The sequence below is a fragment of the Zootermopsis nevadensis genome, unplaced genomic scaffold (assembly GCF_977971745.1).
Source record: "Zootermopsis nevadensis isolate Lab colony 2312 unplaced genomic scaffold, Znev_1.0 Znev_ptg000022l, whole genome shotgun sequence".
Lineage (NCBI taxonomy): Eukaryota > Metazoa > Arthropoda > Insecta > Blattodea > Termopsidae > Zootermopsis > Zootermopsis nevadensis.
The window spans coordinates 26,687,991-26,704,004 of NW_028259154.1; the positions used below are offsets into that span (position 1 = coordinate 26,687,991).

General features: G+C 37.5%; 1 protein-coding gene and 1 long non-coding RNA gene across 3 annotated transcripts in view; one reads left to right on the forward strand and one right to left on the reverse strand.

The window, feature by feature from the left end:
* LOC147873067 (uncharacterized) overlaps positions 1–16,014 on the reverse strand; it is a 67,863-nt gene that overhangs the window by 12,343 nt on the left and 39,506 nt on the right. The window lies entirely within an intron of this gene.
* On the forward strand, positions 2,215–15,715 carry bmm (brummer). 2 transcript variants are annotated; one of them, XM_087353416.1, is made up of 13 exons: positions 2,215–2,569; positions 7,923–8,035; positions 8,204–8,323; positions 8,708–8,896; positions 9,198–9,281; positions 9,870–10,046; positions 10,563–10,738; positions 11,111–11,239; positions 12,268–12,425; positions 12,535–12,622; positions 12,929–13,124; positions 13,380–13,545; positions 13,860–15,715. In XM_087353416.1, the coding sequence occupies exons 1-13, from the start codon at positions 2,410–2,412 to the stop codon at positions 14,132–14,134; spliced, it is 2,031 nt and encodes a 676-aa protein (XP_087209542.1). In that variant the 5' UTR covers positions 2,215–2,409; the 3' UTR covers positions 14,135–15,715. The 2 variants fall into 2 exon arrangements, with proteins under 2 accessions (XP_087209542.1, XP_087209543.1); XM_087353417.1 differs by lacking the exon at positions 11,111–11,239 and having other exon boundaries at positions 2,220–2,569.

The window sequence follows — 16,014 nt, forward strand, 5'->3', positions numbered from 1 at the left end:
TGGAGTCACTGGTTACAACAAAGGAGTTCGTAAAGTATGTTTCGTTAACTTTGTAACAATTGGAAATGTAGCGTATTTTATGAACACTCTTTTTTTACAAAAATGTTCACGTTTGCAGCTTTTCCAAACAATGCAGAATCTCGTGTTCCGTTTCCGTTTTAAATCTGAGAAACGAAAGTTAAATTTACCTCACTTTGCCGTCAATCCAATCTAAATGTTTTTGCACTTAAAGCCTACAATGGAATTTTAAAACCTACGATATGTTACGTCCTTTCAAATCCCGTGGATTCCCATTGTTTGGTCTATATTAACACCTGCAGCCTTCGTCTACTGAATTACGATCCGGTTAAACATAACACGACGGTGACAACTGTATTAAAAACAGGTCAGTTTATAAAGTCTTTGTATTTAAAAGAGTATTTCCATCTCAACATCAAGAAAAACGAGCACATACCCAGATTTAAATTAATTTAATGTTCCGTGGTTTATCTGCTTAATTAAATATAATCTTGTTGCAGAAAAGTCAATCTATCCTGTATAATTTGATATGATGCTTTCGCGTCTAAGTCATAAACCCAAGAATCACCGTGGTGATGTGTCACTTATCAGCAATCGCTTGCTCAATACTGAGTATGGGACTCATTACGCAAGTAAATATGTTTGTTTACGGAATAATAACCTAACAACACTGGCTTTGGTTCTACAATCATGCTTATAAAGAAATCACTTGGAGGAGGCATTGGAAATACAGAATTAAAATCTGTTTCACGAATCCTCTAAACCATAAAATGTCAGTGCAGTTGTTTATACAATTACGAGATTCAAAATTTGTTCTCGTATAAGTTGACGACCCCGAAGGAAGATTAGACGAGGGAAATGAGAACTACTTACAACATTTTAGTCGGAAATCTTACAGAAATACGGCATAGGCGACTATAAGCTTACCAAGAAGGCGTGTGCCAACCACAATCAGTCCGATGGACCTGGACCTGTGTCAACGAACTATAAGTAACATTCTGTTTAGACTTAATTCAGAATATAATAAAATATTCCGTGACATTTTCGCTGCGACGTGTCCAACTTTGGCAATTACATTCTTTGTTTCAAAACAATATTATACATGCAGTTCCTAAATAATGGCAAGATTTCGAAACGTCATATAGATCTTGGGGTCATACAAACAGAGACCTCTTTCCTGTCAGATTACGTAATACAAATGACTATTAAATGTAACATCTGGGTGTTGGTTCAAGACAGCTGTATATAATCACACGGATCTCACATCTGCTCGATTTACCCACAACTACAAGCTTTTTCTCAGTCATTTCTTGTGTTGAGCCAGCAGTGATGCAACAGCGAACAAAGTTCTACCGTGCGTAGTTAAAAACTTGAACTTCCATTGTCTCAAGATTAAATTATGATAAATCACAAAATCAACAGCATTCAACCTTATCTATTTTCCCACGTCGAAACATTACAGTTCAGGGATTATTCACGTGCGTGAATGTTGAAGGCCTTGGTTCTTACCCACACGTGTACACAGATTTTATAAACCTAACCTAAACCTCAAACCATCTCCAATGACCACAGTCGTTCTTCAGAAGCTAATAATCGCTGTCAAAAATTCCACAGTCATCGCGGAACCCGAAGGCTCACTGTCATGTTCATGACAGCCGTGTCCTGAACCAGATGAATGCAATTCCTCCCACGTCTGTTATCCTCCCATCTAAGCTAAGGTCTTCAAAATGGCCTCTTCCCTCCCGGTACCCACTGACAGGTGGCTAGGTGAGCCCCATAGCCAGGCTAGACGTAGAGGCTAGAGGAAAAAACCTCTGCCCCCGTCGGGGATCGAACCTCGGTCGTCCATTCTGCAGCCAGTCACTATACTGAGTGACGAGATGTAATTAAAAGCCAGCCAGACATTCGGATTAGCAGTTACAATCGTTTCAAGAACCCAACAACGATATTTGAAATAGCAGGTAAACGCAGTACCAACGCAACAGATGAAAAATACTCTTTTAAAGTCGAGGTGAACAATCGACAAGAATCAGAGAGAGAAAATTCGTAATTAAAATTATTTCTGCTAGAGGCGCTGCAGTCGAATATAGGCGGGGCGTTACCACCACACCACAGAAGAGTAACCAATCAATTTTATTGCTGCAATGTACGTCATAAGAGGTGGGACGAAAGTGAACGCGTCGATTGTTATCAATGGAGACCACCAAAATTAGTAAGTCAGCTGTAGAACCCATCAGTGAAGAACCGAGCAGTGGCGAAGGCAGTTTATCGTGAAACTGTTTCTCAGTGCTTAGACTTGTTAAAAAAAATCGATATATCGAAGTACCACTCGCTTTGTTTGGACAACGTACGTTCTGCACACTTCTCTGTGACGAGCCAAGTTTGTCCACCATGAATCTGTCATTCGCTGGATGTGGATTTTTGGGAATATATCACGTGGGTGTTGCTGGATGTTTCAAGAAGTATGCCCCTCACCTGCTCCTCAACAACATATCTGGGGCCTCGGCCGGAGCTATCGCAGCATGCAGCCTCCTCTGTGACTTGCCATTAGGTTCGTACATTTTCTGTTTAGAAACAATTTTTATAAAAAAAATTCAGTAGGGACCGTCCTTTGGGCGGGGCTACCGCCCCGGGCCCCACGCTTGGGGGGGTGGCCTCCGCTCTTTGACATTAGAATGTATGAAATATTTCGTGACACCTCGGACGTCCAAGAAAACATTTTATTGTAATCCCAGAACAGTGATAATGAGAATGCATTCTTTAATACATGAACATACCAGTAATATTACACGAACTTGTGCGGGGCCCTTCGCCCTTCTAGGGACGGTTCTGAATAAAGTAAAAAAGTGTGTTAAAAATTAGCTGACATGAAAACACGTAACTATTTATGTCAATCTATGTTTTATATTTCATAAAATCAGTAGTTTTCGGGACTCCTCCGAGTACCAACAAGGTCTCGATTTATGTAATGGTATGAAATTATCTCATATGCGAGATTAGGCGCACATTTCGTCTTGCACATTGAAAAAACTTGTTTAGGAAGTAACATCTGTTACTGAGCCACATTATAGGACACTCAGATGTAGGTCGCAGCTCCATGATACATAGTCATTAAACAGCCAAACTCGGGGTTTTAGGTGGATTCCCGCAAGCGAAAAGTCCTTATACGATTCTGGTCTGGTCTGGGTGTGAAATTTGGTCTCTTACGTCGACGAAAGAACACGAAAATTGAGGGTGCTGAGGAGAAGAGGGATTCTGGTCCATAGAATTTGGTTCGAGATCAAAAAGTACCTCCAGTTTCTTCATGGAATGTCAATTTTTATTCGAAACCACTTCACTTTTATTTGTGTGGAGAAAAATTTCATTTTGAAATTCGCAGTTTCTGTTTCGTCCTCACACTTGAACGGACACTAAGGCCTTCGAGGCCTTCGTGTTTTCTCTTTGTCAGTATTTACCTCGATGGCAAACGGACGATCGACACAGTAACCTTGGCTTTGAGACTTCTTCGTAGTTCGGTACTCGAGCAATGACTTCATCCAGTGACGTCATAACTTCGCGTGTTTTTTTACAGACTGAGAAGTTTCGAAATATTCTCTCTTAAATTAAATTATTTTCATTTTACAAACTCGCTTTCGATTTTTGGGCGTACACGATTTTCAAAATTTGAACGTGTTCATCGCAGATTATAATTCAGTTTTCTTTTAATTAACGCTTAGGCGTAAGTCTCTTGTTTTCAAAATTGCGTTTTACGTTGTGTTGGTGTTTAATCTACGCATGTGAACAGATTCTTCTGTTATCGTATTCTTTTACAAATAAAAGTACAGTTGGTGGGAAAAGTAAACTTTGAGACAGGTTTTCTTTTGTTGTGTAATTAAAAGAATTTTACGACCTTCGAACTTCGAGTTAGATATTGGTGCTTTGCCAGAAATGTCTTTGACACAAAGGACACACGCACGCACGCAGAATAACACACAATAAACGATATTAGTCGTAAACACATCTGTGTAACACTTGATAACAGGCCAGTAACACCGCGTTGTTTATTTTAAATGCTGGCTATCACTGAATAAAACTGTACGCGTAGTTCCAAAGACGGATCTCTAAGCCTTCCCTTACCGAATACGTTTAAAAGAATAATCCATTTTGTCAGCAGATATGGATAATCGTAATCGATAAACCGAAATACCCACTTAAATTTAAACAAATGTTGTGTTTCGAGTATTTTATACTGGGCAGGGTTGTGGTCCACTGACCGTTCTAACCCTCTGAAGCTGAAATTCGTTTCGACAATATTCCAGCCCGCACCGCGAAGAAAACACAACGCTTCTCCTTTGCAAAGATCAGATCTGCACAAATGTCTTGTTGCCATGGCATTGCTGTTCAGGGATTTTGGACCTCGTGGGATAAAAATTGTCCTTCTTTACATTCTTACGTGCAATTTCCTACAGAATTCAGAACTTTCGTGTAAAAATTTGCAGTTCCCAACACAAATTCTGTACAATGGAATGAGCAGGAAATGCAAACTTTGTTTTAATGGAGTGATCTTGTACCAAGTCGTTCAAGGACGTAGACCGGTTGTGAAAAGAACCTCTGAAGTCTGAAGGAAACAAACCGGTTCCCGGACGTCACTGCTGTGGGTCATTACCAACAAAAGAACTCTGCAGCTGGAAATCGAAAACATTTCCTACGCTGTTCGAGCTGTGTTTGCGCAGGCCTTGGCTCTGGTAACGAAGATAAGTTGAGGTCTTGAGGTCTTCGTACGCGTTGTGCTCTCGCTCTTTTAACACGCCATAAACCAGCATCCATTAGGGGTGGTAACGCGAGTTCAAATGGCTTACGTGTTCGGACCCTTTGAAGATCGATTATTAATAAAATTAGTTCCTTCCTGTCGGCAAATCTTTCATTTGAAAATTCCAGGAATCAAATTTATAAACTCGTACTCAACGCCCACCCCCATTTTAAATATATTTTTACCATCGTGCTTATCATACGGACTTGGCGACTGGGGGTTGAGCTACGTCCACACTCCCATACATCTTAATGGGACAAAATCTTTGTTTTATCTTCGTGGTATGACAACTGTATTAACACATCGAATTATTCTGTAAACGCGAAGACCACTCTCGCTCTTAATAGAATTGCGAAGTTTGAGATAGAAGTCGCCCTTGATCGTACTGCCTTCATAATCGGGGCGATCGAAGGTCATTGTGTGCCAGACAACTAGTCGACGACAATTTGTTGTCATATTGGAACAACTTTCACACATTGGTGCGATGTTTTAATTAAATATTTGCCTAACTTTGTCGTCGGTTCGAAGTTCACTAAAGGCTTCGCTTTATGCCTGTGTTATAATAAAGGGCTTGTGATGAGCTGATCTCCCATCTGAAGTATCTTACCGAATGTCTGTTGAGTGAGTAAAATACGGAACTCTGTAAACTTCGAGCAGTGGTTAGCATCCTGGAGGTACCGATTATTGGTCTGGACTCTGGGCATCATAAGACCTCCTTAATGACATTTCAAGTGAAATGACTTCTTTTTACATCAGTTACTTAGATACATTTAAGAGTAAGACTTTTCTCTTGAGAGATGTCAATTCATGTTTATCGCTTCTGATGCAAGATGCTGTATGCGTGACTCCTTCCTTATCCTCCCTATTTATTTATTTTAATAATTCATTTTTATTATGTCTATTAAGCCCTTCATTTTATTAGATTTTAACACGCAGTCTTCAATGTTGTTTTCATATATCAATTACTTGGTCATAAACAATTATTCTTCTTGTTTTAGTTATGTCATTTGATTTATAGATATTTGTTATTTAATGTTGCAGTACTGAAGTATATCAGAATCTAGTAATCAAACATTTTTAAATTACGTAATATAAAAGGAATTTTAATTGCAATTCGTGATGCCCTCCTGCCTTTGGAGTTAGGAATCTTGACCAGAGACAACGTACAGCGGAGTCCGACACACAAATACAGTGCAGTTCCATCGGCAATAAACATATTTAAAAATTAGCATCGACCGAATTATAACCAAGGCCCTTTTTCAAAGTTTTGAATACAGAAACCTCATTGTACTTAGACTAGAAAAAGAAAAACTGGTGCTTAACCCTTTGAAGCCGAAGATCGTCTTCATAATATTTATGAATCCAGTCCGTACCGCGAAGAAAACACTACACCTCACCATTACGAAAATCAGCTGGTTAACCCTTTGAAGCCGAAGCTCGTCTTCATAATATTTACGAATCCAGACCGTACCGCGAAGAAAACATTTCACTTAACCATTACGAAAATCAGCTGGTTAACCCTTTGAAGCCGAAGCTCGTCTTCATAATATTTACGAATCCAGTCCGTACCGCGAAGAAAACACTACACCTCACCATTACGAAAATCAGCTGGTTAACCCTTTGAAGCCGAAGCTCGTCTTCATAATATTTACGAATCCAGACCGTACCGCGAAGAAAACACTTCACTTAACCATTAGAAGTCGAATCAGGCGGTACCACATAAGATTTAACAAAAGAACATCCCGGTCAAAGCCTTAATCAAGCGCCGTGCAGTGCAGATGGAAGTAATTTTGAAAAGTTGTTCTGCGATTTATATAAAGTAGGGTTTGACCATTTTGAACCAAGATTAACCCTTTGAAGCCGAAGATCGTCTGAATATTATTTATGAATTCACTCCGTACCGCGAAGAAAACACTACACCTCACCATTACGAAAATCAGCTGGTTAACCCTTTGAAGCTCGTCTTCATAATATTTACGAATCCAGACCGTACCGCGAAGAAAACACTTCACTTAACCATTAGAAGTCGAATCAGGCGGTACCACATAAGATTTAACAAAAGAACATCCCGGTCAAAGCCTTAAATTGAGTTTCGTTGTAGGTAAAAATATTAAATTTCACGGAGTTCTTTTCAGTAATTTTAGGTAAGAAATCTCCTCATTACGTATTTAATATATGCATTTCATTATTTCTGCGTGTGGTCTGTTATCAGCTGACTGACGTATAGTACAGTCACCACTCATAATGAATGACCTTGCACAGAACTTTATACTTCGCGAGTAACTCAGCCTTAACCAAATTACAAGTGCTCCTTAGTTTCGTAACACGACTTTTGAGCTCGTACTGACATTGAACTTGATCGTGTTTATTTGTGGGGTAGAAGAATTTTACGTGGTATTTGAAGTTGATTTTCTGTTCTGGTGACAGTTTCTTAATATTTTAGTCTTGTCTGATTCTCTCCGCTGTCACGCGTTTTCATTTAATTCTGATACGAGTACAACTAGAATTTATTATTTTCCTGTTTTCCTTCTGAATATGCATGAGGGAGTGGAAGCCACTTCCTTACCTCACACGTGCTACGTAACAAATGCTCAGTTACGAAACAAATAACTTCGAGGTGACTTCACCTTTATCATTACGCAATTTTTGAGATGGAGATGAATAACATGACAATGAAATTACAAGGTTGTGCGTCTGTCGTCTTGGACTTTTGAAGAACAGAACTTTTTTTTAGGTATTTTATTGATACATTCACAGCAGTGACATCCATAATATACCAGTTTATACGCACACGAACTGATTTACTAGGCTGACATAATTGGTTGTAGTTTTAAAGTAAGAATCTGATTACAAATTATTTTTTTGCAAACTCTGTGGGTTTTTAAACTCTAAAAGTTCTTGACGGTGGTGAAGAGTCATTTTAATAAAAATTTTCTTGGATATTATCCATCGTCTAGTAAATAAAATATAAAACGTAAAACGACGTTTCGGAGATGGGGCGCATAAATATTCATGAGCATTGATTTTTGTGAAATCACCCAATTTTATTTTGTAGCCAGGAACAAAATCATTTGTTACAATTTTGTATTATAATCGCATACTTTTGTGTTTTCAGGTGAAATGTTGAGCAATGTCCTGCGTGTCGTGGGTGAAGCTCGACAGAGAACCCTCGGACCCTTCAGTCCGTCGTTTAACATCCACAATATTTTGTTGGTGCAATTAGAAAAGGTAACTGCGATTTCATGATATTTACTGCTCAAAATTCTAGGTCACGTGCTTTTTTTAAAGTCTTGCGTGGCACAATGCCAAACTTCCAGGAGCCACGTGGCACCTATTCCGATAAACGAAGGTCGATAATGCTTGATTAATTGCGTATTTTGTCATATTCACTTCCAGGTGCTTCCTGATGACGCCCACACACGAGTGAACGGAAAACTCCACATTTCTCTGACGCGAGTTTACGACGGAAAAAATGTTATAGTTTCCCAGTTCAGTAGCAAAGAGGATCTTGTTCAGGTACGTGGGAGGTGCACTTTAATTATCTAATTTATTTTATTTATTTAGTGTTCTGTCTGACGACAGGTCCATATATCATGAACAGGATCCTTCCATCCTTTTCTCGGACTGGGACCTGTTCATATACGTTCTTGGCAGATGATCCAGAAGTGGTTTGCCATTGCCTTCTTCTGTGTGTGAATGGAGTAATTGTTGGGATGCCACGGAGGAAAACTCCGTGTTGCCTAGACCACGGCCTTACCCAACACAAGTTATAAATTCGGGCACCGCCGGGAATCGAACCCGAGACCCCAGGCCAGCGTTCTAACCGCTAGACCACCGTGTTTGTAATTTGAATAATTTGTACCCGTTAAAAGATACTGAAGGGTTGTGTTATCTTTCCAGGCTCTTCTGGCCAGCTCCTTCATTCCAGTTTTCTCGGGAATTCTCCCACCCAAGTTTCATGGAACACGATACATGGACGGAGGATTTAGTGATAATTTGCCAATGCTGGATGAAAACACTATTACAGTGAGCCCTTTCTGCGGAGAGAGCGATATCTGCCCTCGTGACTTGTCATCTCAGCTTTTCCACGTAAGTTAAATGCATTTCCTCAGAGTACGTGGGGCCTCTCGATCTTAGATCGAATGATCGATGGGAATTTGTTGTCAGGCACTTATAATGAAGAAAAAATAAATATGTATAAACTTTTATCTTATAATTAATAATCATGCTCTTTGTATCCACTAACTTAATTATTTCACTAAGATAAAATAAAAGACTTATTAAAAAATAAGTAATATTTGCAGCCTATTTCAAAAGATTCCAGAAATTATTGAAAATTATATTAAATTTAAAAAATAACAGTTTGTTTGTTTTGTTTTTCTGTTCGCAGATAAATGTCTCAAACACGAGTATCGAGCTGTCTCGCCACAACATCTACAGATTTGTTGGGATATTGTTTCCACCAAAACCAGAGGTGAGGAGATGAATATTCAACGTAATGTTAACAAGACTAAGTGCGAGTGCCGGCGTAAGTCCTGAGAGTTCAGGACACAGAAAAAGTTTTCGTCCAGTTATAACAAAACACATATAAAATCATGCGTACAACAAAAATCTTTACACATTAAATAACACTTTGTGCCACGTGTGATTCGACCTCAAGGGGGTCATCATCAGTGGCAAAAACATTAATTCATTAGTCTGTCTATTATGGTTTGTTATAAAGCACTGTCAAAGGTCGCGCTTTATAAAACTACACTTCATGTAATACCACATTGAACGTCTAATTGCACGTGAGTTGGTGCATTATCTAAATCGAGTTACTCCGGCTTAATGTCCACTGGCCCAAGTCTTACTCGAGGTTTCCGCTGTTGGTCTACGGTGAGCCGTGGTCGCGTTGTCTGTGCCTGGATTCCTAACTTTAACATTGCGTGGGTATTGCAGCAAAACTTTCAACCCTAGCTCGCAGCGCTTCGGTGTGGGGGTTCAAATTCCCTATTTGCATCTAATAAAGACTTTTTTTCTAATGCTGTGTTTCTAAGATGTGAATTCTGTGCTTTTCCAGGTGTTGTCTAACATGTGCAAACAAGGATTCGATGATGCACTTATGTTCCTGCATAGAAATAATCTCATCAACTGCACGAGATGTCTGGCCGTCCAGTCAACGTTCGTTGTGTCGGAGACCCTCGACGAAAGCCTCGAGTTTGACCCGGAGTGTCAGGAATGTGAACTGCATAGACAAGTGAGTGCAGCAAAAATACAAAATTGAATCAGGGTTTTTTTTTCAACCCTTCAAGACGTGGGGCCACATTCGTATTTTATCGACGTTCAGTCATTTCTGAAACTTCACGACAGTTTATTAAAAATGCTATCATCTCATCAATGTTCATAAACAAATTTCTTGATTTATTTCTGTTAATTATTCCTCCCGCATTATTTAATTTTGATTTTACGGAGTGAGACGATATTATGTAAATGTATACAGGCCACTGTATTGGTACCGTCGGCTGTTATATTGATTTCCATTCGAGATTGGACAGCAAAGGCGAAAAACTATATTTTCTGGAGTGCTGGACATTTTATTTCCATAAAAATGTTTAAAATCCGCGTGGACTCTGAGGTTCTTTCCCCTCTAAGATCTGGGTGTCTTATAGCCTGTAAAATATTTTTTTATAAATGTGAGTGAATAGTTTCTTCGGATCTTAATTGTTTGCCAAGTTTGAAAATAAATGAATTAACATAATATTCAATGTTTCAGGAAGCACTGCTCTCAAAGCTGCCAGACACAATAATAACCATATTCGAAGAAGCGATAGATTCTGCCAACAAAGGACTCGTAAACTGGATATTCAAACACCGTGGAATGAAACTTCTGTCTGTACTCAGCTTGCCGTATACGCTGTCTGCCGAAATTATCTATGCCACATTCACAAAGTACGCACTTAAACATTTTGATTTTATTCTTTGTTGCGCAAAGAAGACAACATTTTAAAGTCAATTTGGATTGCATGAAATATAGAACGAGCAGGTTTTTGGTGAGATGGATGGCTTAAAGATACTAATAACACGGTAAAACTAAATTCTTCCATAAATACTGGCTCATACTTCTATTACGTTTTAGAAAATTTGAGATCATAATTTTAATTATTGACTCTGGTCATTTAGAAGTACAGATATTGAAAAAATTCTGTAAGTGAATATACAAATTTCTATTACGAGTATATGTTAGTAACTTTAAAAAAGAGGGGTGCTTGAATTGTGCAATAATATTGTAAAAGCATTGCAGTTCCATTTTCCTGGTGTTAGTTATGTTGGTAACACGGTGCAGACACACTGTTATGAATTTCGAGTGGTGGGAAATGCCACGTTCAAAAGACTGACAAATCGCCATAGCGACCACGCTCACAGTCTGCATGCAAAGAATAACAAAATCAGGTAAGCAGAAGGCATTGCAGATGTGGTACATGTTTCTGTGTTGCCTTCATGAACTTCTTAAAAAGTTTAGTGTTCTGTGCGCTTTCTAAGTAAACGTTTCATACGCGCTTTATATCCTAGAGCTACAAGCAGGACATGGCAATGTAAATAATTTTGACTTTGTTCTATTCAAATAGATTAAACATTTTTACATGATGGTAACTAGAAAAGTGTTCCCCGCAATATTTTGTGTCATAATGAGATTTAAAAATGGAAATGTAAGTGTTCGTGCTTCCTGTAATGTAAATGTGCTTCAGTTCTTTGGGATGCAGTAAATTTGTTTACCAGTTATTCTGGCGCATCGCCTTTCACTCTTACTAAATCTGTAATGCCTCTGCTGATACTACGTTCTTAAATTTGCTGCTTATGTTGTGTTTCTGTTGTTGCTAGTTTTGTTTTAGAAGGGGTTAGCAGACAAGGAGGACGTGTATTGTGTGCGCATATTTTTAAAAAGGGGAAATTTTATGCTTTTCAAACTTTTATATGATTATGTATCTCTCTTTTATTTAATATATTTATTGTAATTATTATCTCATTGATTTTAAATTTGGGTTTCATAAACTACCATTTTCATTTTATATTCAAGATTAATATTATTCAATTCTAAAGGGTTTTGACGACGGTAGTTTACACTTAAAATTATTCATAATCGGGACTTTTTCCATCGGACGGAGACAGAACAAGCCTCCGAAACGTCGAGATTTTTAAAAAAACAGACGATGGAAAAAGTCCTGGTAATGAATAATTTTAAATTAATATTATTGTTTCTTCTCCTATTAGTAGGTCTAAATGGCATGATAAAAAATGAGGGAAGATAAACTGTTATATTTCGTACAATTTTAGAGAAGGATGATAATGAAGTTAATGAAGACAAAATGGCATTTACAAAATCAGATGTTATCTTGATAATGAAAGTATAACTCTGTAGTAGTGCAGTTTAATTTAAATGTATTAAATAGACTGCTCATATTGATAACTTTTTTGAGCAGATTCATAGCGAGCGCGCCGTGTCTGGGCAACAACCTATGGATGCTGAGTCAGTATCTCATAAACCAAATCTCAGACCTCCTCAACAAAATGAACAAGAAACGTCAGCAGCTGAATACGACGGTCAGGTGTCAACTTGCAATTACTGAATTCGGAGGCAGTGAGTGTCGGTCCTTAATTCATTTATTTATATAGATTTTGTTGAAAGTATCTGGATCATAAATAGCACATCTTAAACTTTGTTTATTATTTGGTTTTGTTTGTTGCAGCCAAGTATGACATAGAGAGTATTGAGGATATTCCAGTTGCCGTGAAGAACAAGATGAATATTAATTTCACTCTCAGTCTTGATGAAAGGTGAGTGGCTACATTTAAAAATAATTTAATTTACTATACTTCAGCTACTAAACATTTGCTATGTGTTGACCATGAGGACATTTCTGCCACTCAGATGATTCTTTGTATCGTCAATCCATTCTTTTAGTAAAAATTTTGTCTGTAGAATGTTCGTATAGATACCACAAGTTCCTAGGGAATGCATGATAAAAATTTGGAATACTGTAACAGTAGGTATACAAGTACTATTGACTCTGTATGATGCTATTTTGAGATCTGATGCATATATAAGCTGTTTTCATCTGATTTATTCATGTTTCATTTTAGAACTGGTGCAGCAGATCAGTCTGAACCATCTTGTGGTCAGAAATTACCACCAACTTTGTCAAGACGTCCAAGCCTAACAGTGAATTACGCTGAGCATGGGACACCATTGGAAAATGACACCTTTGAACACATTCTGCAGGAGACGGCACACCATGACACTGTGATGGCATTTTATTATATGGATGAGAACAACAAGGTATGGAATTCGTCATAGAGACGAGATTTTTGCTCAGGATTTTCTTTAAATAAACTGTACTGACACTGTTATGGGGTGAGTACGCCCATTGACAAGACAAAGAAAGGCGATGAAAATGTGAGAAATATTTTGATGACATTGTGTTCAATAATGAATTATGCACTAAACACTTGTCAAGCAAACAAACAGCAGTGGACAAATTAAGCTCCTGCTGTAGTCAATGTCTGCATCTGGTTTATTTATTTTATGTTTCAGGTTAAGGTAACAGAAATAGTTGATGTAACAGATGCAGATTCCAGTGTCGTGCTGTCACCAGAAGAACGAGAAAACAATATTCAGCTGGAATTTGATGATGAGTGGAATGATCACGCTATTGACCATTCTTCATCATGGGTTTCTCAGCAGGTCATACAAGAAGAAGGTCAGTATCAAATTCACTCCTGAATATATTTCTTCGTTAGCTTGTGAGGCATTTTTGCTTTTGTGTTACTACCTTAGTGGGCTTGTACTAAGTTTCTTAACAGGAGATATTATTCTTAAGTGTATGTGGAACCAAAAGTTCCAGGAGGGCATGAATGAAATGAGATTTGTCTGTGATATTGTGTAATCCCATAGGCGGACACTAACATCTGGTGGAATGTGTCATCTCCATCTTTATAAGATCATAATCTAGAAATCCACTATGAAATCCTCAAATCTCACACAATGAATTCATTTATTTCTGTACTATTACAGATGACCCATATTATGGTGAAGATGAGCTCGATCCCTCTGATGTATCAGCAGACGAATGCAATGCTGATGGTGGTGATTCAAGAAATATCTTCTCAGACCCTGAGAGTGAATGGAATAGTCCAGAAACTGCTAGAAAACTATCCATTGAAAAGTTAAATAACATGAAGGAGGCATTCAGTCTTCCACCTAATTCTCTGCCGGAATCTGACCAGCGTACTAACAACCAGCCACTGCAAAGAAAGTCTTCTTATGTCATAATGAGCAACCTTATCTGAAAAATGCTGTAGGTGGGGGTATTTAGACCTATGAAGGTCCAACTTCCACTGAAAACACTGTACCGAATATGTGGCACCTAAAGATGGTACATGAGCTTAAATATACTTGACTCATTTCCTGCTGAGACAAATTGGCCTTTGGAAAAAACATACACCACATTGAAATGAATCACAATGTGGGCATTAGGCTCAGTTTGAGTCGCATGTGGTAAATGAGCACCGTTTCTTTTTAAATGCTGTAACTTTAGCAAGAACTCAGTTTGAAGAAAGATACTGTCACATTTGTTTTAAGAGCATTGTTATTGTTATTAATCATAATGCAATGCAGAGAACTAACCTTCCTTTGTTAAAGTTGAGGGGTGATATTTTTTTTCCTGTAATGATAAGTTCCTTAAAAATAAGTTTGAACATTATCAGTTCAGCTCCTATGATGTGGAAATATTACTTACAATGCAGATCTTTTGAATTTGCTATTAAACATTCCAGACCTTGTTTTTCTTAATGTACTCAATGTTAATTTATATATTATTATTGCTATTATTCTGTGATGAATATACGCACAAAGCAGAAATTATATTTATATTGTAAATTACAATGCATGTTAAAATGTGAACTAACTTAACATTTTGTAGTTTTTTAGTTAAATTTAAATTGTCATATTTAATTGTCAAAATGTGGTATTACAATCTGTAATAGTTACATTTCTGTGAAGTTTCTAGGTGAAGTCATGCCAGTAATGAGCAAAATACAGTTCTTCCTTAACCAGAAGCTGCGAAACCAGTAACACTGGTTTTCAGCAAATATTTTGCACAGGAAAGAAAAGGTGATTGCATTAATGTACCTTTGCCAAATACTATCTTCCTCAAAAAAAACTTACACCTTTAATCTGGAAAATGTAATTCTTGCCATGTGTTCCTTACATAGCATTTCCAATAATGGAAGGACTGTCACGTCTGCAATTTTGTATTTAAAAGTGATTCTGGAAGTGCAGTTGTATTTTTATACTTGTTAGTGTGTTCTTCTCAATGTAGTGCAACACCTAATGCAACAACAATTCTGTTCACATGTTCTGCTTTTCATCTGTAGCGCTGATTTCATTTTTATGCCAAAATTTATCATTAAGGTATATAGTTTTCTGCATATGTTGCATTGGAGTCAAAACATGTTTGCTGTCAATTGCAAATCAGATACAGATGAACAGGAATTGTGTAACACCTGACAAATATTATAAATTTATTATTTGAAGACATGTACAGAATTGGCAATTTTGTGTGCTATGCAATGATTTTTTGGTTGGACAGGTAGGCCAACTGCATAATTTTCTGCATAATTTTAATATATGTTTAAATTGTTTTAAGGAAAATGTCTGATAATTCCCTATTAGATTACCAAGTAGCCAGGTTATAGAACAATACAAAAGTTATCATTTTATCTTGACAATTTTCATTCAAGGTCAACTCTATAAAGTAAATATTACATTGGGAACTGTCACTTCTAATTATAGTATTATTTTTGTATTTATATTGTATGTAATTGAATTGTGATAAAATAAATTATCTATTTTGTATATGTGCATTTTCACATGGTCTTTGTTGTAATATTTGTTTTAACATACCAAATGTCCAATAATTAATACCTGGTCCCTTGAAGGGGAGAGAGAGGTGTCACTCATCCTATTTTTTTCAATATAGAATGTGAATTTTACTGTGACATTGACAACTCTAAGTGTGGCATCAGTTTACTTATCAATGAAGACAATGTAACTTGAACTGCCGGATTTTCATGACATGTTATAGCCGATGGAGAGGAATTCATTAAGTTTATGGTAATGGAATTAATACAGCCCACTCAGCCAATGTCAATGGACATTATCATGAGTC

What these genes read in the sequence shown, in the direction of transcription:
- bmm (XM_087353416.1), top strand. Translation starts at nt 2,410, where the DNA reads ATGAATCTGTCATTCGCTGGATGTGGATTTTTGGGAATATATCACGTG. An exon ending in TGTTTCCACCAAAACCAGAG is followed by an intron (nt 9,282 to 9,869) that starts GTGAGGAGATGA and finishes GTGCTTTTCCAG; the next exon opens with GTGTTGTCTAACATGTGCAA. An exon ending in GCAGGTCATACAAGAAGAAG is followed by an intron (nt 13,546 to 13,859) that starts GTCAGTATCAAA and finishes GTACTATTACAG; the next exon opens with ATGACCCATATTATGGTGAA.